We start from the raw sequence: 24502 nt of genomic DNA, 5'->3' as shown, positions 1-24502 counted from the left end.
GTTACGGAGCTTAACTCAGTTTAAATGTATCTCAGACAAGGAGAAAAATCCAGCCTGCAGCCAAGTGGAGAGTCCAGGCAGCTCCAAGGGACTGCAGGGATGTGCTGCCACAGACCCAGCCACCATACAGCCCCTAAACCAGGTTGTCTTCCAGCAGTCCAAGCAGCAGCAAGATGCCACTGCTCCTGTTCTACAGCAGCTGGGGAACGCTGCTGGTGGAGCAATGTCCCCAGAGAAACCATGGCCCCAGCTGGGAAAGGGCTTGGAGCTGCCACCACTCCAACAAACTAAAAATAAAAAGCCCAAAAGCTTCAGGCCCGGTTAGAAAGCTGTGGCCACTGCACTTTTAGCAAAGCCCTGCACACGAGGCACATGTGCACAAACCCCATCCAACATCAGGCTGGGAAAACAAAGCCAATAACCCTCACCATGCTCCTGCTGCGGAGGCAAAAGCAACTTGGAGCCTGCACGGTCAGGCCATTGACTTGCCTCTTGAAAGAAAAGGCGCCTGTCGATACCAAAGCCTTTTTTAAGCCAGCAAAGGAGGTTACAAACCTATGAGGTACAGAGCAGCCCCAGATAAAACCCAGAAACATGGGGAGGCTCGGCAGCAGGCTCATCTCCTGGCCCATGAGTGGAGCTGCCGCTGAAAATGTGTTGCTTAAGAGTAAATCTAGTCCCGCTCCCCCAGGGTCTGAAGCCTCTGCGTTTCAGATAATGTTTTAGAGGAAAGGTGCAGTTTGAACCACAGTACAAGAAATAAAGGAACCCTGCTTTAAAATTTTTTCTTTAAAAAGGCGAAAAAAAACCCCAAACCAAACCCAACCATATGCGATAGGGAGGCACGTCCACCTTCCCACAGCCTCTCAGGCCATTCATCATTTGGATAAAATCCAGTTTCACATTGAAATTCAGCTGGACTTTCAAATGCAAATACAAGGAGAAGAGCAACATATGGTAGAGGTTAGTACGTATTTTTCCTAATTAAATGGCATACTGCTGTTTTGTATAACAATGTTAACGGGGCATTAAGAAGCCTTTGGAAGAGAGACCACCTCACTTCAAAAAAAAAAAAAAAAAAAAAAAAGTCCCAGAATGCAGAAGGGGCCCTGTAACTCCCCCTCCCCTCTGCCTGAAGAGTGGTCACACACTCACCACCACAAGGACGGGTTTTGTCACTTGTCACAGCCAAGCCACCTATCCCCCTCGTTGTGCTGGACAAGGCAGAAAGGCGACTGACAACACCAGTGTCCTCCAAGGCTTGTCCTGCAGGACTGTGGCTGGGTCCCCTTCCAGGCTAGGGCCACGATGGGTTGTCTGCTGGGACATTCCTGGATGCCACCATGTCTGCGACCAAAGAGCACCACAATGGAGACCCAGGAGGGCTTTTGGAGGGGGAAAAACCTTGCTGATTCCTCATCCCGAGGGGTCAAGGACAAAGGATGGGCTTGAAAACTCTTTGAGGAGAGGAACAGCTACACCTCGAGTGGTGGCCAGCCAAACCTGCTGCCCACCGCTTCCCAGGAGAGGCAAGTGCTGCCACCTAAGGAGACCCCACGGCTCACTGGCAGCCCCCAGCACCCCATAGACAGGATCACCTGCTTTCCTGGAAGGTTCTTTCCTTTTAGGACCAGCCAAGATTTTGTAGATTATTGTCTTTGCCCCTCTTGGTATGAAACAAGCCACCTCCACACATATACTGGGGTGCTGGAGGCTGCCTTTCCTCCCAGCCTCATCCCCAGATGCTCTGAAACAAGGACTGTTTATTTATTTTCAGTCTCTGTCTAACCAGGAAGACTCCCCTGCTAGAAAAAGCTTATGTCATCTTAATGTCACCTCTCTTGCTCCTGATGGAATCTCCAGCTAAATTTAGAGAAAGACGTTGCATGAAGTCACTTTGGAGGGAGGGATGTGCTTCTTAGGGTTAACAGGTGGACGGACAGTACTTTTTAGATTTTCCTCCCTGCTGGCTTTGGAGCTGGGCTACCTGGAGAGTTAATTGAAAAATTCAAGATTATTAAAAAAAATAAAAATAAAGGGGGGGGGGGGGGGGCATGGGGCGGGGGCAGATGTCCTGGATTGACTCTTTCCCTCTTTTAGTGGGGGAGCAAGGTGCTGTGAAGACATCTTTCCTCCAGAAATGTTAACTGGCAACAAGGAGAGCATCATAACAGCTGCTACAGAAATCGTCTTCATGCACAGTTCAGCTTTTTCCTCTTCTGATGTTTCTTCACATATATTTCCACCCAGGACCGACAACCCCATAATCTCTATCTCTATAAGCAGATGACAAAACTACCATCCTACCCCAAACCCAGGTCAAATCAGATTTAAGATGGCAAAGACGCAGAGGCCACGGTGGCGGCTGCTGCGTCCTGGAGGGACAGCCCCCAGTGAGCCACAGGCACGAGTCTTGTCCAGCTGCTTGAATCTTGCTCAGGGTTGGATCCTCCAGCAAACAAAAAAAAAATACAGCGACAAACCCCTGGGCATGACAGCGTCTTCAGACATCACTTCCACTTCGGGTGGGGAGGTTGCTCCGGTCCCAGTTCCCCTGGGGAATAGTGCTGGGGTGTGTGTCCCCCATTGGCTTGCTGCTGCGGGCAGAAAGCCTGGCTGCACCGCCGCTGCTACAGGCACACGTCTTGGTGCCACGAAGGCTCTGTGCCCCAGCTTGCCTCAGGTGATCTATCCTCAGCGCTCACTGCGCTCCCAGTCCCCCGTGCAATTACACATTCAGCACCACAATATATTTCACACTCTATTTCATGCCTCATTTGGCAACAAAATTAATTAAACTTTAAGTCAACACTGAACGAGTGCAGTACCTTTCTTCCCTCCATGGCATATATAACTCAATTTGTTTAAGCTAATGCGCTAATCAAGACTTGCAAAGTATTTGGGAACCTTTTGGCAGAAGGGCCTCCAAAGCACGCAGCGAGATGCTCTCCGTGCTGGCTGGTCTCTGCTCCGAGGTCCGGCAGGGCACAGGCATCAACGGACTGACAACAGGCTGTCCGCAACCACCCTCTGGAAAAGCCCCACTCTCTAAAACTGTAATCCCTTCCCCAACAGGTGCCTGCATTGAGGCCAGCACAGCATCTTAGGGGTTTTCTGCAGCCTCCAAGCTGCTCGCTAGCCAGGAAGCGTGACACCAAGTGGGTCACTGCCCATCCTCGCCTCCCAAGTTGATCAGGTTCAGGCAATGGCATGTATCCAGCTGGGCTGGTGGCCTGGGGATGTGCCAGGGAAACCCCAGCACCCAGTCCTGACACTGCCCAGGTCCCTTGTCCTTGCCACACAGGAACAGGCGGGTGGAGCTGCTGCTTCTCCTCCGAGCCCGCAGGCTGCCACCCCCTTGCCATGCTCCTAGGATTTCTCAGCTATTTGGAGGTGCTGGGAGAGGGCAGGATAATCCCAACCCACGCAGCTGAGAATCCGAGAGGCAGATATGGGCAAACTTTTTGGCATTACTCAGACAGTTGCATCAGCTGCACATTCACCACTGGCCCACCACTCGGCAGCCCTCCACGCTCTGGTGGGGCTCTGGGCAGCTGAACCCCTCCGCTCCTGTACCCGCCACAGGTAAAATAAGCCAATCAGAAGCAGCAAGGAGCCTCGCTGGGAAGCAAAGCACCAAGACAAAAAAGAGAAATGACAGCCCACAATCAGCAACTGGGAGTTCAGCTGCACCACGGCAGAGAGGTACCAAGCACCAAGCCCGCTCCCAGGAGCGCTGCGTGTTTTTCAGGCACAGTCTGGCTCACGCTGCTCCTGGGGCAGGTTTTCCAGCTGATGCAGCCAGATCACCTCCGCTCCCACTGTTAGCCGACCATGCCACATTGCTGCGAACAGGCAGCCCAGCTTATACCACCACCATCTCACATCAGCCTCATCAATGAGGGGATGCGGCATTTCCCCAGAGGGCTGCACCTGCCCATCAAGTTCAACGGTCTCTGCTCGTGCTCTCGGGATCGCAGCTCGAAGTGCTCGGGAAACTCCCACTACTTCACTCCGATGACCACAAGGAGCCTTGTGTCAACATTCCCTTCTTCCAGCTAAAGTGGTAGATCACCATCATTTTTCTACTTGCGAAAATGTCGCTTGTGAATAAGATCATTATCCAGCCAGGTTCAGAGTCTGCTCTTGTGTTAGAAAAGCATCAAAAATATCACCTTTACCAGTGATTTTGGGTGCTTGTGAGCACGGCATTTATAGCATCCTTCAGCTGTGTTAACACCAGAGAATGTAGTGCCAGGTTAGAGACGAGGCCATGCAGAGTAACAGAATAGCACTATGCATTATATCCACGCCCTTAAGACACCCATTTGCTGTCTCAAATTAAAAAAAAAAAAAAAAAAGTAATTCCACTTTGAGTTTCACTGCATGTAAGCATTAACAATGGAGATGCAATAGGCAGAGTAACTGGTCACACGCGGGACACGTGCTGGAGTAGGGCACCCTACAGAGCATGCAGAATTTGAAATTAGCAGCAGCAAGGTCCAGCGGAAATGCTTGCCAACCCTGCTGGGTCCCTTCCAAAGCCATCTCTCCCCTTTGGAAAGGGCACAACAAGCGTGCAAGGCCTTGAGCTGGATGCTGAGCCGAAGACTCAGCACCGCACCAACACATACGGCTCAGACAGTCCTGTATGAGCAGGATTTGAGGTGGGCTGAGGCAGAGCTGCTGCATCCCAGCGCCAAACCCGAAGCGTGCTGCCCTCCAGATCATCATTTGTAAGGAGACCCTGGCCCTTTCAACTGAGAAGACAGCGGTACGGAGCAAAGCAACATACATTAGGCATGCAATTAATACACAGCCAGCTCCTCTTATTAAAATAAAAGCAGATGCTTGAGCTTGTACACGTTCTTCTGAAACACAGAAGGTTCACTCCTAGCCCAGCTTCACGTCAGCCTTAATCCAGGCAAGGCACATGATTTTTACATAAGATACACTCGTCTCATCATAACCCCTCGAGCAGGCACAGTTACACTAGCACTGAATTGCCTCACCTAGGGGAGAAAAAAGCTCTGCCGGCAGGAGAGCTGTACGGCTTGAGCTCTTCTGGCAAAGTTAAAACCGTGTGCTTAAACAAGGTCTGTGTCAAACTTGCAGTTTCTAAACATAAGCTGTCACTCATCTCGCTACAGCTTCGGCTCTCTGGCACCCCCAGCACTCTCAGTGCTCTTCCCTAGTTCAAAATCTCAAACCCAGGCAGGAGGACTCTTCGTGAGGTGGGAGAAGAACAACCCCCCACCCCAAAAACCCTAAAATCCATCCCCTGGAAACGGACACCTTTCACCCCCTGAAGTTAAACACACACCACGACAGGGACCAGGCTATATTTGCCTCTCCCTCAACTGCTGGAGAAGCACCGAGCTGCTGTCAGAGCATCCCCACTGCCCCAACAGCCCAGTCACCCTTTTCCTGCTCTTCCCAGGCTCAGTCCTCATATGTCCGTTTAGAAACCGGCAGTGGCTCCGGCAGGGCACCCTTGCTCTCAGCCTTGCCCAAAAATTCAAGGAAGAGGCGAGAGAGGGAGGGAGGGATAGAAGAGGGAGAGGAGCGGGAGAATAAAGAGGAAGGCCTTCACGTTTCAACCTCACTGCAAAGGTGCAGGAGAAACAGCCGCCCAGGTGGGGAAGCCTTGGAAGCAGGAACACGCACCCCAGGGCGCAAGGATCAGAGATGCAACTGGGATGCGATGCTGGACTAAGGCAGCCAGGAGTGAAGACCTTCCCCTGCCATTTGCTCCCGCATGCTTGCTATCTCCTGCCGACCCACACTCACTGGCCCCAGCTTTCAGGCCCCCCAAGCCTTTTTTTCCAAACCCTGCTTTCTGTATCCTGGTTAATGGGACCCACCCCATGGGAAAAACAGGGAGCAGAAAGGGGAGAGGAAGGAGAACAGGACCTTCCCGAAGGCAGAGGGGAAAACAAAGCAGAAAGCTGTCTAATGCACTTGACTAGCACGTGGGAGACGAATGAACTTCACTGGAAGTCCTCCAGGCTTCGTTACTGGAAAGGTTGGGACTGCAGCACCCCGGCTGCTTCCCTGCAGTGCCCTCAGCGCACCCACAGCATCCTCCTACACCCCAGGAGCCAGCAGCAGGAATGGAAACGCTCCAGGGCTGCGGAGGGCTGCAGGGATTGTCTCTTCCCAGGCGAGCAAGACCTCACAGCTTTGCAAGCTTGACTTACCCGTGGCAAGGCTTTTTTTTTTTTCTTTTTTCTCCTTTGATAACAACTAAAAAGTAATATTTACTTTGAAAGAAACAGTCACGCCAATAGACAGGCAAGTAGATTTTTCTTGCTTTGACTTTTTTGTTGTGGTGGCTTTGTGTTTAGTGACAGTTTTGCAAGCCTGCTGTACGGGCACGCATGCAACCGCAACATAAACAAGCAGCCTTAAGTATGTACTTTAATGGAAAGTGCCAGTTTTAAATATCAAGTCCCATATTGCACACCTCATGTCTGCCTTTCATCATCTATCAAAATAGCAAGCAAAGCCCATCACTCCCACTTCACCATAAGCAAAACACGTGGGAACTAGAGGCAGTTAGTAGGAAAACGTGATACATCCTTACTAATAAAAGCTCCTGCTTTCCTCACTATGGTAAACAGTTGCAAATGCGTTTCTGCAGCCTGAAACTCAATTGCTGACAGCATGGCAACTGAAACGCTGCGCTTAGCTCTTCACAGCTCTCTAACTTAAGATGCTTTTATTGCAAACTACCCAGCCGGCTGCTCCATGAGCAAAGCGGAGCCCAGCGCCGCTCCTGCGTTTGCAGAGCTGCCGGGGCAGGCACCACGCTCCCAGCCCGTGCGCCAGATCCTCCCTTCCCCACCTTGGAGCTTCCTAATACAGGGCTGCATGCACACACAAAATAATTAAATCTTCAAACAGCTCTCCCATAGCACCAATTAAAGAGACAACCTCATCTTTCATAGAATTTATTACTTTCAGTGCTGTTGCCACAGGTATCCAAGTTTGAACGTTGTTTAAAGCAGGCTTTCAAAGGGGATACAGACTCACCTACCTCCAGGGAGAATGCATTTACTTTGTTCAGTAGACTATAACTTAAAATTTGTTACATGCACCAGCTTGTAACTCTTTGAAAAACTCCCCAGTCCGCCAGCTTCAAATGTATTTTATTAACTTCCCTCGATCAAAGCAATTCCCTCAACAATGAGCCTCATCTCACCATCTCACTAGCAAAAAAGCACCGATCAAATTTTGGTGGTGGAAATCACAGCACAGAGCAGGAGGGGACTCTCCCTTCCCAACCCACCTAAGAGATCCCAAGCAAGAGAGCTCCCTTCAGCACAAAGCAAGAAGGAAAAGACATTTAATGATGAATTCACTTACTCAAAGTGGGGGGGGGAAGCTATTTTTTTCTCAGAGCTTTTATGTGTTGCAAGCAGAATCATCTGCCAGCAGGAGACTGCCCATGCTCCTATTTCAATAGGACACAAACCTGGCATCGTGCACTGTTTCCGACACAAAGGGGAGATGGTTGCACACCCTCCGTATTAACCATGGATGCAAAGTGCTGCTCATGAGCTACTCCAGGAGATGCATTACCTCGCACAGCCATTTGCCTCCATTTCCCTGCTCCACAGAGCCCCAGCTTATTTGCTGAAGCAAACAAACAACTGGCACGCAGTGACCCTACCGAAAATGCAACAACAAGACGACAGCCCCATGCCCCTGCAGCAATGCCATGCCCCAGGCTGGGAAGAGACAACAAAACTTCTCTGCCTCCTGCCACTCATACCATCTTAATGTCAATTAAAAATGGTTACTTCCATGTGAAATTTAGCACAAGTGGTTTCCTGCTAGAGACACAGTTCAATATGGTGCGCTGGGAGGGAGCGCGTTTCTGATCAGAGTTGTCATTTACAAGCTGTGACACAGGGAGGATGGAGGGCAGGGTGTAAAATGGTTTGCTGCTGCAAATAATAAACAAACAGTTTGGCAAGGGGACAATGAAACTGCTGCCTTCTAGGACCAGGACAATAGGCATATGCTGAATGTTCCGGCTAAAATAAAATACTAGCAGCAAATGACATGGCTTAAGCTGGAAAACACAAGTTGCAGCTCAAAGCCCCAGGAAGACCAACTTCCCCGTGGTGACCTATATGTGCTATAAATGCTGCAGACACAGTCTGCATGACGCAAACTCCATCCTAGTGGCAATTGTTGGGTTTCGCCTTGCCAAGAAAACGCAAAGCGGAGGTGCTGAATTGTCCATGCGGCAGGGTAACTAAACCAGTTCCTCCCTGGTGCATTTAAGGACAGAAATAAGGGAAACAGTGGCAGAGCTTAAAATAAAATCAGAAGACAAATATAAAAGCAAAGGGATCTCAAAGCTGGAGGACTTGCATTGACACTTTGAATTTTCCTGGCCTGGGAAAGAGAAATGGGTTCCCCTTCATGAAGGGGCCGCCCACACGAGCGCCAGCAGCTTGGCCAGGGCAAATATTAATTAGGATTTGAAAAGGATTTGGATTTGGGGCAATTTTATCACTGTGATTTTCTAGTAGGACTGTTTCAAATTACTGCACTCCCTTATTTACCAGTTGGACTTTGGAAGCAAGAACCTCATCTTGGCAAGTGAGGCATTTTGGCCAGGAGTCCTAAGAGTCACTGCCTTGCTCCCTCCACTCCTAACTTCGCCTGGGCAGGAAAGAGCCTCAAGTTAATAGCTCCTCCAGAGGGGAAAAAAAATATACAAGCTATGTACTGCCCCAGAATTTTCCCAAGGAGGAGAAAGATGAAAACTGGGAGGCCACGAATTCACACATCCAAGGGTGGGCAGAAGCCTGAAACACTAATTTTTCTGGCTCAAGACAACAACAGTTTATTATCTTGGGGTTACTACAATAACCCCAAATAATGAGACACTGGCACCAAGGTGCACATTACAAAACTAAAAACTAAATGAAGTTATGTTTGCTCCCCCTTTCCAGGCAGCGGGATGGCAGTGGAGGGGAAACACTGCACTACCTTTACCAGGGCTACGGGACACTGATGGAACAGGTATCTGAAAAACACGAGGCGCATTCAAGATGAAGCCTAGGCCTTCCTGCAAGGCAAGAAGATTTAGGGAGCTAATCTCCAGGTCCAGATTACGGCGTGGCTGCAAGGCTCTCTGCTTCCTCAGCAAGTCCAGGTCCCCAAATCCAAGGGCCATCTGCTCCTCACCCTCTGACCACATCAGGGTTGGTGACAATTCGACTTCAAATTAAATTTTTAGCCGGATGGCTGGCTATGCCTTTGGGGATGAACTAGTATCTGATTGTACAGCACGTCAATTAGTGAATTAGGCTAAACCAACATCAAACAACTGTGGAAACAACCACTCGCCACTATCTAGGACCTAGTTTATACACCTTAAGTCCTTCTAATAGACACAGTGCACCCCTGTGCATGGCACATCTCGTTAACATCTTAATGCAATTATTCACCTCACCCAGCAAAAATCAATTGCCAAACATTTAGGACCAGAGAGGAGTCACCAAGCCAACACACAAATAAAACATGCCCCCCATGCTCCAAAGGTGAGGCCAAGGACAGCTGGCCAAGGGATGACTGCTGCTGGAGCAAAAGGCTTCCCCTAAACAAACCCCAAGCCGTGTTTCAAACCCAGGACGTCCACGGCAGGACAAAAGAGTGAATGCAGAGGCCCGGGACCGGGACAGCAGCGATTGTGCAATGCCTTCAGTGCAGTTGTATAACATCAGTGCACTGCTTTTATGAACTGCTCACAGCCAGACGCAAAAAGCAGCAGCCCAGAGGAAGGGTGGTGTCAACATTACCTTTCATTCACCCGAAAGAAAAGAAGCCGAGCGGGGGGAAAGTAAAAGATTTTGTGTCATTTCGGCTGTTGCACAGCCAAGCAGATGCGGGGGGGGGGGACGGGGGACCGGTCACTGCACCGGCTGCACCGCAGAGCCCCGCTCGCAACCTCTCCTTGCTGGCCAGCACTATAAACCCGGCAGCCAAGCCAGCCTCTGAGCAGGAAACAAATTAATGTGAGCTGCTCCATTACTATTCTCTCACTAGCATGTAGCGCGTCTTTTGTGGATTATTTTAACAGCAGAAGCCACACACGGGAACACTCGCTGGAGAGATCAGCTTCCATCTGGGTTAACCTGAGAGTTTTCTCCCCTCCAATTTCCTCCAGCACCCACTCAACAGCTTCCCTCCCTATAAAAATATTTGCTCAAAACCATCTTGACATGCAGCTAACAGCCCCATCTGAAAGCAACAAATTTCCCTGGCCAAAAAGGGCAGGAGTGGGGCAGGAAAGAGTATACTCCTCCTGTCCTGCTTCTGCAGGTTTCCCCAAGAGCTGCCCCACAGCACGTTGTGGCACCAAAGCTGCTATCCAGAAACCCCACCCTGATCTCTGGGATGCCTCCTGGTGTTGGGGCACGGCTGTTCCACATGGCCAGGAGTTTCCCTGGACAGCGTGAGTCAGCCCAGGGTAGAGAAGGTCAAATTTTAACCATCCACAAAGCATTCAGCATGTTTCAGCAAGAAGGGCAAATTAACTGAACTTCCTGCACGCCAGGGGCTGCAGCGAGCCCTGCACAAAGCGGCTTCCCCAGGCATCAAAAGCCTGGCACAACACCGCGCCGTCCGCCTGGCCGGGGAATTCTCTGCTTCAGCCTCAAACGAAGCAGCGGCACATTTCCCAATCAGACATCTAAAGCTACGCGCCCTTCAGAGAGTCTCCTATCGCAGCTGGATCGCCAGGCTCCCTGCAGACGCCCTGCTCCCAAAGCCCTTTGATGCTGGCACCCCTGCCCTCTCCTCTGCACCCCGGCCAGCAGATGCGGCCATGCAGCGCTCCCAGGGAGCAGGGCCAGCTGCTGGCTTTGGGGACACTGCAGCAAGGTGGAACAAGGGAGGCTCTGCTTGACAGCACCCCAAAGCCACAGCAGGGTCCACACCTTAGAGGCTGGTGAAACAGCTCCAGCCACCCTTGCTGTCAGCCTCTCTGGGGTGGCTGCGCTGCCTGGAGGCACCTGGCCAGGAGGGCTCTGCAAAGGTTCCTCTGGGAATGCCGAGATCCCACCCAACAGCAGGGAGCTGCTGGAAGGGTTGAATGGAGCAGACACCCAAACTGCACACCAGAGTCTCCCTCTGGGCAGCTGAGCCCCAGACCATGTATGTCTTCTCGGTGACGTACAGCAAAAGTCTTCCAGAGCGCACACCTAAGCAGCTTAAGAGAACAGCACTGACTGTCTGCTCTCAGACTGCTTCAATCAGAGTGATGAGACAACCACCTTTAGCTCACGCAGTGACTTCTTAACTGGAGACAGATCGGCAAAGAGCAGCTTTGCCTACCCAGAGGCACGTGGAGCAACAAGAACATCATCCAGAAAAATAGTAGCAGACCACCACCAGAAAAATACTTAACACAAAACTACAGAAATTCCTCCTTTTGGATCTCTGGAAGCAAACACAAATTTATTGCAAGAAACATTACGGTGTTAAGAGGAAAAAATATTTAAGATGACAGTACCTGATCCTCCAAACTGAGTGCTCGCTAGGGTCGTGGGTCTGTTTTTTCCATTAGCCACTGGCAGGGGAAACATCTAGAAAAACAAGAAGATGAGAGAGAAGGGAAGAGAAAAGAGATTTCAGTATGTTAGTTTTACTGTGCTGCTGCAAAAGGGGTCAGATGGGCAGGCAGTGGGGGAGGAAAGGGGGAAGAGAAGCACTTTATTGATGCAAAAAACTTTCCTCTCCTTGGGTCCCTGCTACATAGATCAGCTGCAGGAGGGACAGGAGAGCAGCACAGCTGTGCGCTAACATACACATGCATTCCTACGTGCACGAACTTCTCCTGTGTACACAGTGTGTCTGGTTCCTTAGGTACAACTGAAAAGCATCCAAGAAGCATCATTGCTGTGGTCAAAACCAATAGTTTCTTCCCTAACTAATTCACCGAGGCTCAGACTAGAGGGTGTCCCTGGGGCCGTGGAGAAAGACCAACTCCATTCATAAAAAGCTAGCAGGGAAACAACAGCACCCCATCGAGACTGCAGCACCCAGCAGAGCTCATTTTATCTCTCAACACCCCAGCACCCGCAGTGGTCTGGGTCCCATCCTATGTCTCGCACACCCCCAGGCCCATCTCTGGCAACGTGCAGTGCGTGAGGAGGACGCAGGCTGGCACAGACAGAAATGACCGAGCCACAGGCGATGGTGAGGGAAGAGCCCTCCAGCCCCTGGTGCTTCGGGGGCTCTGGCAGTGCCATGACCTAACACAGCCCTGGGGTCTGGTGGGAGAAGCTACGCCAAGGGCAAAAGTATTTTAACACACAATTAGAAAGATTAACATATTTTACAGTATCAGTCATTCTGGCTACTTGTTTGCTATACTGCTGCAGCTTCAGTATCACAACTAATCTTCTCCTGCCAGGGAGCTTCCTCAAAAATACTGCATACCTCATCAGCTAACCTGTATAAATATTTTTAATATAAGTTGGGAGGGTTTCAGAAGCTGTTATTTAAAAATTTATATGCACCTGCGTGCAGCAGAAAAGAAAACTAATTCTTCTCCACACAAATGGAGCTCCAGCCAATAAAACAACTGGTGGGAAAACGCTTAGTGAATTAACATTTTAATATCCTTTTACTACTCAACTCAAGATACTTTCACCACCAAGTCATTTGAATTTTTATTATTTTTAGCTTTGCAATGTCTGAGTAACTCAAAAGTTTAATGCTTTGAAGATTAAACAATGTAATGGCACAAGAGCCTACAGAAATGCAGCATTTCATGCCCTGACATAGCTGATGTCTGGCTGTGGTCAGAAACATTCCTTTGTACAAAACCGTCTGCCCAGCTTTGTTTTCACAAATGCCGGGGAGGAAAAAAAAAAAAAAAAAAGAAAAAAAACCCCCACACCAACAGTTAAATGTGGTAGAGATGCAAAGAGAGCAGTTAAGAAACCAACTGCCATTCAAAAAAACCAACACAAATTTGGGATCATATATATGTATGCACAGACGCACGTCATGCATATGTTGTATGTATGCATTTAAATAAAGGTGTAAACAGCATTTAAGTATGCAGCTCGCGTGTGGACAATCCCTCCCGCCAGCAGCCAGCCTGCAGACACCTGCCTTCCTATGGCTTCGCCCCCGGCCGTAACCCCCCTCTCCTTACACCCTCCCTAGACACAGCGGGGCAGCGAGAGCCACCGGACCGGACGGGGACAGGCACGGCTGGGGGGGGGGGCTCCTGCTGCCACCTCCAGGAGGCTGCTGCCCACCCGGGGTGTGCTCCAGAGTCACCTGGGGTGGGCCGGCAGCCCCACCATGGAATATGCCTTGTTTCCTCAGGAAGGAAGCTGGGCTAGAAAACAAAAACAAACCCTGAGGACACCAAAGACTTGCAGCCTACCTTCCTCTGGGATGCTACAGGTTTCTCCTGCCCCCTACCCTTGCAGGGCAGGGTCGTTTTCAGCAAAGATCACCAAAATCACTGAAAAACGAATTTACAGGGCTGATCCCACTCAACCCGTGCTCACTCCCCTCCTCTTAAGGTAGGGAAAAAGATTAGGTGGTTCAAAACCCCCTTTCCAAGTGGCAATTCTGCATGTGCAAGCGGGAGGGATGGAATGCATGAACATAATGGTACCAAGCAGCAAGAAGCAAGAGGAGGATTAAAAAAAAAAAAAAAAAAAAAAAAAAAAAAAGAGAAAAAAAAGCACTGCTGGTTCTTTTTTACGAGCACTTCTGCTTAATACTCGCTGATGCTGAAAAGCCCAAGGTTTGAGCAGCAAACATGAGTGGAGAAAATGAACCACCTTGTTCCATTGTGCAATGCACGCTTTCTACTTCTGCAAAAAAGGTGGTGTCCCCCCCGCCACCGCGCTCGGCAATCCCCAGCATGCCTCCGCACCCGGCCCCACCAGGGATGCCCTCCCCACCGCTCCCCTTCGCCTGCCTTTGCCTGCTTCGAGAGATATTTCGAGACTGATGCAACACCTTCCTTCCTGCTCTCCCTCCCCAAAGGATTAAGAAGTCACAGACCCCTTTCCACACTGAGGCGAGCAGGGATGCTAAAGCAGGGTGATGATGGGGAGCGGGGAACCCTGGGTTACCCCTTGCCTCAATACAGGCTCCAAACACATTTATCGTTTGCCAGCTCCAGGAAATGTTTTGTTTGGGTTTTTTTCTTACTGCCAGCTTGTTTTTCCACTGTGGTGTGGGCTGAAGCAGACCTGGTACGCTGCCTCGAGAAGCCTGGCACAAGTCGTATGTGAAGTGCCGGCTGCCTTTGCCGGCGTATGTCACTCACAGGCAAAGTTCACCCAGCCACTGCGAATTTCCTTTCTGCTTTAAAAATATACAGGGTGGAGGGAGGAGGCCAACGGGAGCTGGCACGAACCGGAGGGACCCAGGCATCAAGGAGGGACCCAGGCATGAGCATCTGAACAGCTGTAATTGGGTCATTACTTGGCCTTTGTTGGATTTGAATAATGTAGATTTAAACAGTTAGGTAAAATCCCCCCTCTTAAGTCTCTGTATTTGGTTCCTCAAGCCCTGTCTCCAGCCTCCCTGACAGCTCACAACAACTTCTGTGTACCCTTGGAGCTCAGTTTCCACCCCTCCCAAAGAATTTATTCTCCCTGGCTAAAAGATGCAAATCCAGCACATGGGAAGATCCAAACACCTGCACCTGCCACCAGGGAGGTTATAGCTAAGAGACCCCATGCTTTCAACAGCAAACTCCTAAGGCAAGAAAGGGAATTTGCCAGACAGAAGTACAGTATCAGCAGCATTTCATTTATTGCGCACTTCTACCAGTGCATCGGTGTTTTCAAATTAAATAGCTGTTTTCACTTTCTCCGCTCTTCCACCTTATGAACTCCAGGCTAAACCAACCTCAGGCCTGAACTCAAAACCTGAAATCTATTTTGCAGTGTGGAAAGTATCCAGCTGTTAATTCAGAGAGAAGAGGGAATTGGACTCAATAAACATTGCCAGCAGGATATTTTATACGTGTTCATTTAAGACAGACCTTCCTGACTACAGCCCCAAACATCCACCACGGCGTAAAGTCAAACTTTACAACTGCTTCGCTCTGAACAAAAGTGAGAGTTTTATCGTGGAAACACAGGCGGTGCACCTCAGTTGGAGCAGGGTGCAGGGCACAGCTTCAGCATCCTCCAGCAGGGCAGAAGCATCAGCAAGGGCAGAAGGAGCTTGCTCAAGCCCTGCTTGCTGGTAACAGTTTGGCTTTCACCCCCAGTTTGATGGCTGGAGCTATAAGGGCTGGCATGCAACAAGAGCAGTCACTTGCCGAGAAATCAGACGGCAGGTCCTATGTGACTGCTCAAGCCCCTGCCCACCCTGCAGCATCTCATCAAGCTAGAAACCCACCCTGACAACTAGCATCCCTGCAGCATATGGTTAATACTCTGCTAATAATCACGGCTGTTAACAGCATTTCACTTCTGCCAGAGACCTAGGCTGGCACAGAGCCGCCTGCCTCTCTGTCGAGCTTGGCAGGCGTGCCCTGTGGCACGGACAGGCCCCCAACCCCGTCCGCCTGCCTGGGCTGCTCCATCCCGGCTCCCCGCATGCCACGGGGTGCCTCTGCCCTCCGAGCACCCCAGCCCAGCTGGGATACCTGCCCATACCTTCGCACAACACACCAACAAGGGCAGCATGGCACAGCCGAGATGCCACCCAGGATAACCATGGCGAGTCCTCGTGGCCGAGCATCTCCCGACAGCACAGACCAAAGGTAGCCCCCGCCGTACCGTACGCAGCCCAGGCCAAGCTGCCGAGCCAGGCTCAAAGGACAACGCACCCAAACCCACACCTAATAAGTTAAGCTGGCAACTCAAATCTATAGGCAGGATGCTTTCTCGAAAGCTCTCCTCCAGATTTGCAAGCCCGTCCTGGACAACTGCCAGGGAGTGGTGGTGAAAGAAAGCTCACAAATTACCTGTACTTTGGGGCAATTATAAAAGGCAATTTGTTCAGAGGTAGAGGTAAGCACGCTGCCGTGCACACCCCAAAGCAGCAATGAGACTACACAGCTGGGTGTCTGGCTCTGCCTCACTTAGACACACGTTACAGGTTCCTTTGATTTTCACCCTTATTGGCAAATTGCATTGGCACAAAGCTTCGGGTGAGTGCTTTGCAGCTCAATAACTACCCAATGTATTTATTTATTATTAAAGGCACCAGCCTTTCTTTTCAGGACCGTAAGCTCAATTCATAGCACCTCACACACCCTGCCATTTACTGACCCCACGAACTCACATCCTGACTACACAAGCCCATTAGGGCCAGACCTTAAAATTCACTTGCTGCACAGCAAAAACACAGCGCAGACCTGAAGCAGAGACTACTGGGGTTGAACGTATTTTCTCTAGAAAAAAGGAATTAAAATACTGATCTGAAGCAAATGCTTCCAGCTGCTCTGAATCTCTCTAGTCTTCCCTCCCATCTACTCTCCTGGAGAGGACTAGTGGACCGATGCTCTACTCCTGCTTATTCAAAGAAAAATATAAATACACTTGAAAGGGTGAGCTTTGTGGTCAAAAAGCCTGCATCCCAATGACACGGGGAGAGCAACCCATGGAGCAGCCTCTCTGACGATGCCAGGGTGAAGACAGTCTGCTAACTAGGAAGCTTCCCGGTTTAGCCACTCATCCTTCAGGAGAGATGTTAATATTCCCCTTATGCAAACTCAGGAGAAGAGTGTGCATGTGCAGAGATGAGGGTTTGTGAAACAGATCTGGCTCAAATCCAGACTGTGTCGGAGCCCATCGGCCAACTTATCCTGGAGGGAACATCTTCAAACTATTTGCTGGCAAATGACATTTGCAGGCCTTGATCCTGCAAGCAGCCTCCCCCAGTGCTGCCGCTGAATGCGTGAGCCTTACACGAACGCAGAACAAGTTCTGGTCATTCCCAGGTTGAGACCAGCATAAAAAGCATTGGAATTGAACCCAAATTCAACCATTCAGATTAACCTCCAACAACAGAAACATTAGTGTACAAAGGGAACAGGTCAGGATCCCTTCAGGGAACACAGCTCTCAGCAGGCAGACAAGGATGGTTCGCTAAATTTGAAAATAAGCTCTTGGCGTTTTCTTTAAAGCTCTGAACAGTGAGTGCGAATTGATTTTTTTCTAAGGGGGAGAAAAAGCAAAGCAGGAGCCACTGCAGTCCCGGCCAGGGAGCAAGATTATGGGTTACTGACCTGGAAAGCTCCAGGGCTCCTGCCAACCCACCAGACCTCTGAGATGAGAGAGGGACAAATAACCACGCACCACTCCCCAGCAAGCCCTGAACATGCTCCTATTTTCAAACACACACCACCGGGGCAGTCCCCCTGCCAACTGTAAAACATACTACTGTAACAATACATCACTGGTAATTTAATGGAACCAGCCTCCCAACAGAAGCAGGAAACTGGGAGAACTGGGCCTCTCCTGCAGAAGTGCTCTTTGGGGAACAAAGAGACCTCACCACTGACCCCCACCTCCAGCATGGAGCCCTGCTGGGACAGGTACAAGCCCCAGCCGTATAAAAAGGTTTATTTCCTGGGTTGGTTCCATTGTTAAACCTCAGCAGCTGAGTCTCAGCACTTCCCACGAGTGTCACAGGTACCAGGACAGCAGGTGCCCCTAGCTCTGCCACTGCTTTTCCCCCTTTACTCCTTCTCCAAGGGGCCAGAAAAATCAGCCCAGCAGGGACATGAGCTGGGTGACCCAGGACAGCCCAGAGCCACAGCAGTGACACTCATGGTTATTCCTCCTTGCGGAGCTGTTTTTTCTATCTTTGCAGCACGTTTGCTTATCTAAAAAGCAAGACGCACACTTCAAGTGCCATGAGGGTGCAACACACAACAGAGGAACCCAAGAGAAAGTTATTTTCTTTTGAACGTAAGCTCTCCCCTCCACAAGTCAGCTGCCAACGACAGCCAGCGCTGGTGCAGCAAGCGCACAGCACACACATCGCCAACCCTGGATGGCAGCACAGATGGGGACTAACCCTCGCTCTGCTACAACTACAAGGGGCTTCTCCTCCCTCTGAGCTGTGCACACCCTTCTGTGGGAACTCTTAGGTCCTGTTTCTTTGAAAATAAACAGCTCCTAAATGCAGCTAAAGGTTTCCAGGATACAGAAGAGCAGAGTGTGGGGAACACAAGTGTCCAACTCCTGCAAAAATCATGCACTGGAAAGCTTGGACATTTGAAACTGTGACAGAATAACCTGTGGGAGCAAAAGTTTAATAGTCTGGATCTGGAGAGAGGAAAAAAAGCTTGATTAATCAGCTACTGAAGTTACATCTTTGCATGGCTTCAGAAACAGTCCACCCAGCCCATTTCACAGTGAGCATTTAAACAGAGAACACACAACTCCATCACATTTCCCCAGAATTTCCCACCAAAAAAATCCCAACAAATCCAACCCACCTCTCAGTGCTCCCTGCAAGGAAACAATATACGCTGGGGGGGGGGGGGGGGAAGAGGAGGGGCAGAAGCTTTGCTTTAACTTGAAAATAAACAAGTTGCAGCACATGTGCACGCACACAAACAGGGCACATCTGAAACCCATCATGTCCAATTTACAGGCTCACATTTCCTCCCCTTCTGCAGTGCCAAAACACTGCGCACAAGCAAAGCCCCGGGGCCTTTAAAGCCCCCCGGCCGCGCTCCCTTACCATACTGAAGTCCAGCAGGTCACTGAGCTCTTTGTCTGTCCCAACTGCAGCCATTCTCTGCTGCTGCTGATTCATACTCCCACAGACTCAACAGTGGCAGTCCTAGAGAAAGCGAGGGGGAGGGGAAAGAGATATTTTAATGACTACGGCAAACTACCCACCCCATTGATGAATATTTTAAAAAGACAAGAGAGAGAAAGGGGCGAGAAAAGAAAAATCCTTTGCGTGTCTCCAGCATCCAACTCCTCCGCTGAGAGCACAGTCGGAGTCCTCACATAGCACCCAAAGGCAGGAACAAGCACTCTATTGACCAGACACACTTGTATGTTAGTTTTTTGCTGCCAATTCCACTAGTTCGGGCCAATTCTGTTCCTGGCGTGTGGCAAATGAAGGAAAAAAAAAAAAAAAAAAGAAGAGTCAACTCATTTATCAAAGGGTTCAGGCAAGTTATCACTCAGGCGCTTGTCTGGCTCAGCTTGCCCCCACTCCTTCCCCCACACTCTCACTCCCCGCAGGAGGCTCTCTTGTCCTTGCCTAGTTTTGTTTAAAAAAAAAAAAAAAAAAAAAGTCTGATCTTATGCCTCTTTCCTTTGGGTTGCCGAGCACCTGCAGCTGCTTTTTCAGGGGCTGAGTTTGGGGATGCCCAGCCAGGCTGTACCCAGTGAGAACTGAACCTCTCTGCTCCCAAAAGAGATTGGGAAAAAAAAAAAATTTGTTTTCGGAGGGTTTTGCAAAAATAAAGCCCTCCAGGCAACCTTGTGAGATAGGTAAATATTATTCTTCCTAATTTTACAGATTATTTTTTTTAAAGGGAGACTGATCTTTTTGGCCAGCTCACTATGATAGAAAAATATTTCTTTGGGAGGGAGGAAGGGAGGCCTGGGATGAGATAAAAGATTCCCTTTTTTTTTCCTTTTTTTTTTTTTTTTTAGGAACTCATTCATGGTTACAAAGGGCAGCTGGCCAATAAATTTAACTCATTAATCATAAGGGTAAAAAAAAAAAAAAAAAAAAAAAAGAAGGGGGGGAGAAAACTCTGTGCAATCCAAAATGTTTGTAGGCTGTGCCTGCTCAGTCACCACATTTCAATGAAGTTTTTTTTTTTAAAAAAAAAAAAACAAAACAACCAAAAAATGCTGAAATCAGCCCAGCATGTACAAACCCTTGGCCACTATGTATATATATAAAAAAAAAAAAAAAAAAAAAAAACCAACCAGCCTGGGGATTTTTTTTTTTTTAAACTTCTTTTCTTTAAAAAGCGTTTAAGTGTCATCGATGCATCTGGTCAGTATTTTTAAAGCAACTTTACCAACGCGCTGCCCCAGCCTGGGGGGAGATGCGGTTAGAGCCCGGAGGGACCCCCGGTGCTGCCGGGGGGAGGGGGCAGCCCCTCAGCAGCCCCCCCCAAACCCCCCACCCCTTGAACAACACCCCGAATTCAGCGCGGGAGGTTATTTTTACATCCACCCCCCCCTCTCCCCGCTCCTATTTTTAGCTGCCCCCGCAGAGCGCGGGCAGGCTGAGCCCGGCCCCGGCCCGGCAGGGCTCCCCCCCCGGCCCGGCCCGGCTCCCCCCGCCGCGGCGGCACAAAGGCCGGGCAGGACCCGCGGCGGAGCGGGGTAAGGCGGCAGATGTCCGCGCTTCCCCCCGGCCTCGGACAAAGGCCCGGCCGCCCCGGGACACGCGTGGGCCCGGCCAGGCCGGACCGGGCCCAACTAGGCCGGACCGAGCCCCGCTCGCCCCTCGCCGAGCCCCGCCGGGGGGGGTGACGGAGGGAACGGGACGCGCGTTGCTTCCCCCCTCCCCACTGCAGGGGGGACGGCGAAGTGGGTCACTGCCCCCCGCCGACTCCCCGGCCGGGGGGGGGCACAACGGGCTGCCCCCGCCCAGGGCGGAGGGAGGAGGCCGACTCGGGCCCCCACGGGCTCCCTCGCTGCCGCGGGTGGGAGCAGGCTGCCCGCCGCGCCACGGGGGGAGGCCGAAGCAGCGCCCCCCCCCCTCCCCAGCCCCGTTGGCTCCCCCAACTTCTGCAGCCCCCCGCCGCCCCCGTGTGCCCAAACCGGGCTGAAGTTCGCAGCACGACCGCGGCCCGGCCCCCTACGCCGGGGAAGGGAAGGGGGAACCCCCCTTCAACGCGCCGTACGGACCCCCCAGCACGTCCGGCCCCCCCTCCCCCGCGCCCCGGCAAACTTTGCCGGGAGCCGGCAGCGCCCGGGACAATGGAGCCCGGCCCGGCCCCGGCCCGGCAGCCTCACAGCCACCGCGCCGGGACCCCCACCACCCGCGACACCGGCGGGCACGCTCCCGTACTGCATTATTCGCTTTATTATCATTATTTTTTATTCTTTTTTTTTTTACCTGTTCCGGGGCAGGTGCGGCCCCCCCGTGCGTGCGCGGGGGAGGGGAAGCGCATGAAGGTCCCGCGGGCGGGCAGCGGGGCGGGCGGCGGCCGCGGCGCCCAGGGCCGGCGGGCGGCGGCGGCGGCGCCTATTGTTCTCGCGCCGCCGGCGGATACAATGTAGCGAAGCGGCGCGATCGCCCCGCACCGGGCGGCGCGTGCGCCCCGGCCCGGCCCGCCCCGCGCCCCCGCCCCCCCCCCCCGGCCGCCCCGGGCCGCCGGGCCCTAACGCTGCTGCTGCCGCCGCTCCGCCTCCCGCTCTTGCCGCTGCTGCTGCCCCCGCCGGCACCGCTGCCTCCGCATGGTCCCCCCGCGGCGGCGGCGGCGGCGGGGCGGACGCGACGGCCCCCCCCCCCCGGCACACACCCCCCGCACACACCCCCCGCCTCACAGCCCGCCCCTGCGCGGAGCTCCGCCTCCCCCCGCTGTATCCCTCCGCACAGGTGATGAGAGGAAAAAGGCTTCCCCACGCGTACCTCGCGGCCGCGGGCGTAAGCGGGGCGGCAGATGTTGCGGCAGGGCGGGCCCCGACGGCAGCGCGGAGGGGGGGGGAGGGGAGGCGAGGCAGTCCCCCGCTCCGTGGGGGACTATGTTTCTTGGCGGAGGGGAACGGAGAGACATAGTACCGAGGGGCGGAGCGACGCGGCCGTGACGACGCGGGACCTCCGGCAGATGGACTGATAAGGCCGCAGGGCGCCGTCCAACAGGAGGGCTACGCCGCTCCGAGTGGCAGGCCGTCTGGCCAACCAGAGTGCGCCCTGTCCCGGTCCCCGCCCACCGAGCGCGGGGGCGGAGCGCGGGGGAGGCCGGGGGTGGCCGCTGGTTCACGTCGCCGCCCGCAGCTTCTGCGGCGGGGCCGGCCCTGGGTAGGGGTTCCGCCGCGGGCCCAGCGACACTCCCGGGCCTACCCCCGCCCCGCCTGGCAGCAGCCGCCTTACGGCTGGACGCCCCCCCGGTGCCCCCCGTGGGGTGGCATCGCTCGGGGCAGCCCCGCGCGTGGGATCGAGGACCCGGCGAGACCGGCCCTGCGGCCGCGGCCTGGCCCCGCCATCCCCTCAGGGTGTCCCGGCAGCCTCGTGGTGCTGGGGCGGTCGGGTCAGCTCGCCACAGGGCAGCCCCGCCGGGCCTGGCCAGGCCCAGCAGCGTGGGGTAATGCGGGCAGTACTGCGGGGCCTGGGCCGGCAAGGCCTGCCCGTGCTGCCTGCACTCCTGCTCATGCTCCTGCCATGCTGCCCATGCTCCTGCTTGTGCTTCTGCCCATGTTGCCCATGCTTCTGCCCATGCTCCTGCGCATGCTGCCCATGCTCCTGCCTGCACTGCCAGCACTCCTGCCCATGCTACCCACACTCCTGCCTGCGCTGCCTGTGCTTCTGCCCATGCTCCCGTCTGCACTGCCTGTCTCCTGCTTGCACTCCTGCCCACACTGCCCATGCTCCTGCCTGTGCTGCCTGCACTCCTGCCTGCCAGCACTGCCTTAGCTCCCCAGCAGCGCAGCAGGCATTGTGATGTAAAGTCAGTGTTGTACATTATCTATATAATGCATACTGTATATTACCTCTGCAGCTCTGGGCCCGTTTTCCCCCCGGCTTGGCGGTGCAGCGGGCTGCTAGCAGGCAGGGCCCATAGGGGCTGTGCCGTGCTGTGCCATGCCAGTGTCCTGCTCGCTGGGCCAGGGGCAGCCGCTGCTCAGGGGTTCCCCCGGTGCCCGGGGAGCTGCTTCCCCCATGAGGCTGCTCGATTCTTCAGTGGCTTTTTTAAATGCTACCTGGGGAGAAGGGAGTGGGGTTTGGGGACTCAGGGGCTCCCCATGGTGCAAGCGCAGAGGCAGCAGCATGTGGTGTGGGTGGGGGGCTGCCTCAGCCAGCCCCACCGGCATCTGCTGGGGGGGTTGCAGGGTTAGCATGGATGCTACCCGCTCCCCTGCTGCCTCTGCCCTGCCTGCTCAGCTTCAGAGCTGTGGGTCAGCAAGGCTGCTCCCGTTTTTTGCTTCGCCTGACCCCCCCTCCACAGCCAGGGTCCTGGGCCAGCTGTCACCTGGACCATCAGGCCATTTGGCTTTGTAATTTTTAATTATATTTTTTTAAGCAGAAAGAATTGTCTGCATTTAAATGGGGTCATGGACCAAAGTCATCTCCTGTCCTTGGGGATGGACCTTCCCAGGGGTGAGAGCAGCCCCCGCCCCGATTTGGCAAGGCCAGGGGTGTCCCTGGGCTGGCCTGTGGCAAGGTGTGCCATGGGGCTGGCACTCACATGGCCACTGTGCCCCTCCAAGAGGAGCGTGCTCCCCTGGAAGGTGGGATCCAGCTGCCCTGGGCACATCCCGCACCGATCCCAGTGTGGCACGGTGGGCTGAGCATTGCTCTGGCACTGCCGCTTCCCTGCCCGCAGCCAGCCCCGGCAAGGACCCCAGCCAGGGGAATCGCTGCCTGGCTCAGGGCAGGAGGATGGGCAGGGCAGGGATGGGGCTAAGGCGCTACAGGCAGCTGATGGCAGGAATCAGCATGGGGCTGAGCCTTGGCCTAATGAGATGGCAGAGATGCAACCCCCCAGCCTGTGCTACGTGTTCCCCCTACTCCCAAAGGAAAGGGAGCGCTGCCTCGTCACCCCGCTCTGCAGAAAGAGGCTAGTTGCCTTTTTCTTCATGCATGATGCCCCTCGGGTGGCTGCCCACCCTGTGGCGCCCCAAGCCCAGCTGCTCTCCCCCACCGTGAGGTGTGGGGCCAGCACCTCCCGCCAGCATCACCCTTCTTCCTCCGCTCCCCCTCTGCCTTCCGCTCTTGGGGATGACAAGGAGAAGATGAAACATTTCCCTAACACAATTATATTCTAATTTTGCGTCTGTGGCCATCATTTCCCTGTCAACAATTATAACTAAACCTCAGAGCCCAGCTATCCTGCTGCTGGTGGCCATGCAAAGCCACAGGACACAGAGCCATGGCGGGCAGGACCCTTGCAGGCATCCCCCGGGCATCCGCGGCCGGGACAGCAGCAGGTGAAAGTCGAGGGGAGATTTTCTTGCTCTGAGCTGTTTTGGTCACTGTGCATCTTTGGCTATGTTGAAAATCGACTTTGAAGTGTTCATCTTCCTGGTGGCATCGTGGCAAGAAGCATGTCCCCAGGCCTGCCTGTGGGGAACCAGGGAGGCTTAAAAGTCCTTCGGCATCATGGGTTTTTTCTTGAAGCTGAGAAGTTCCCCCTTCCAGTTCACAGCACGGCCCTTCAATTTCCTATTTCAGGCTATTTTGGCACAAGACAGGAGGAAGCAGAAGGGATGGGGGGAATACACAGAGGGGTACCACCAGCATGCCGTGCCGACATCTCCTCCCAGGACACTGGAGGGGCTTCAGTGACATTCTCTGCCTGGAGATGCACTGGAGCGCCTATCACCAT

General features: G+C 53.1%; 1 protein-coding gene across 17 annotated transcripts in view; it reads right to left on the bottom strand.

Annotated features, from left to right (window-relative positions):
- Positions 1-21434, bottom strand: part of TCF3 (transcription factor 3) — an 80227-nt gene extending 58793 nt beyond the window's left edge. For 6 of the 17 annotated variants that reach the window (XM_055806804.1, XM_055806807.1, XM_055806809.1 and 3 more), the window contains exons 1-3: positions 21073-21427; positions 18715-18816; positions 11537-11609 (exon numbers count right to left, since the gene is read on the bottom strand). In XM_055806804.1, coding sequence (XP_055662779.1) covers positions 11537-11609; positions 18715-18789 — 148 coding nt within the window. In that variant the 5' untranslated portion in view covers positions 18790-18816; positions 21073-21427. Of the gene's footprint in view, positions 1-11536; positions 11610-18714; positions 18817-21072 lie in introns of all 17 variants that reach the window. The other 11 variants (XM_055806800.1, XM_055806803.1, XM_055806801.1 and 8 more) reach the window with 7 other exon arrangements.
- Positions 21435-24502: the final 3068 nt, after the last annotated feature.

The sequence above is a fragment of the Falco peregrinus genome, chromosome 5, assembly GCF_023634155.1.
Source record: "Falco peregrinus isolate bFalPer1 chromosome 5, bFalPer1.pri, whole genome shotgun sequence".
Classification (NCBI taxonomy): Eukaryota; Metazoa; Chordata; class Aves; order Falconiformes; family Falconidae; genus Falco; species Falco peregrinus.
Note: the sequence above shows the minus strand (reverse complement) of the source record. Positions and strands in the feature narration are given on the sequence as shown.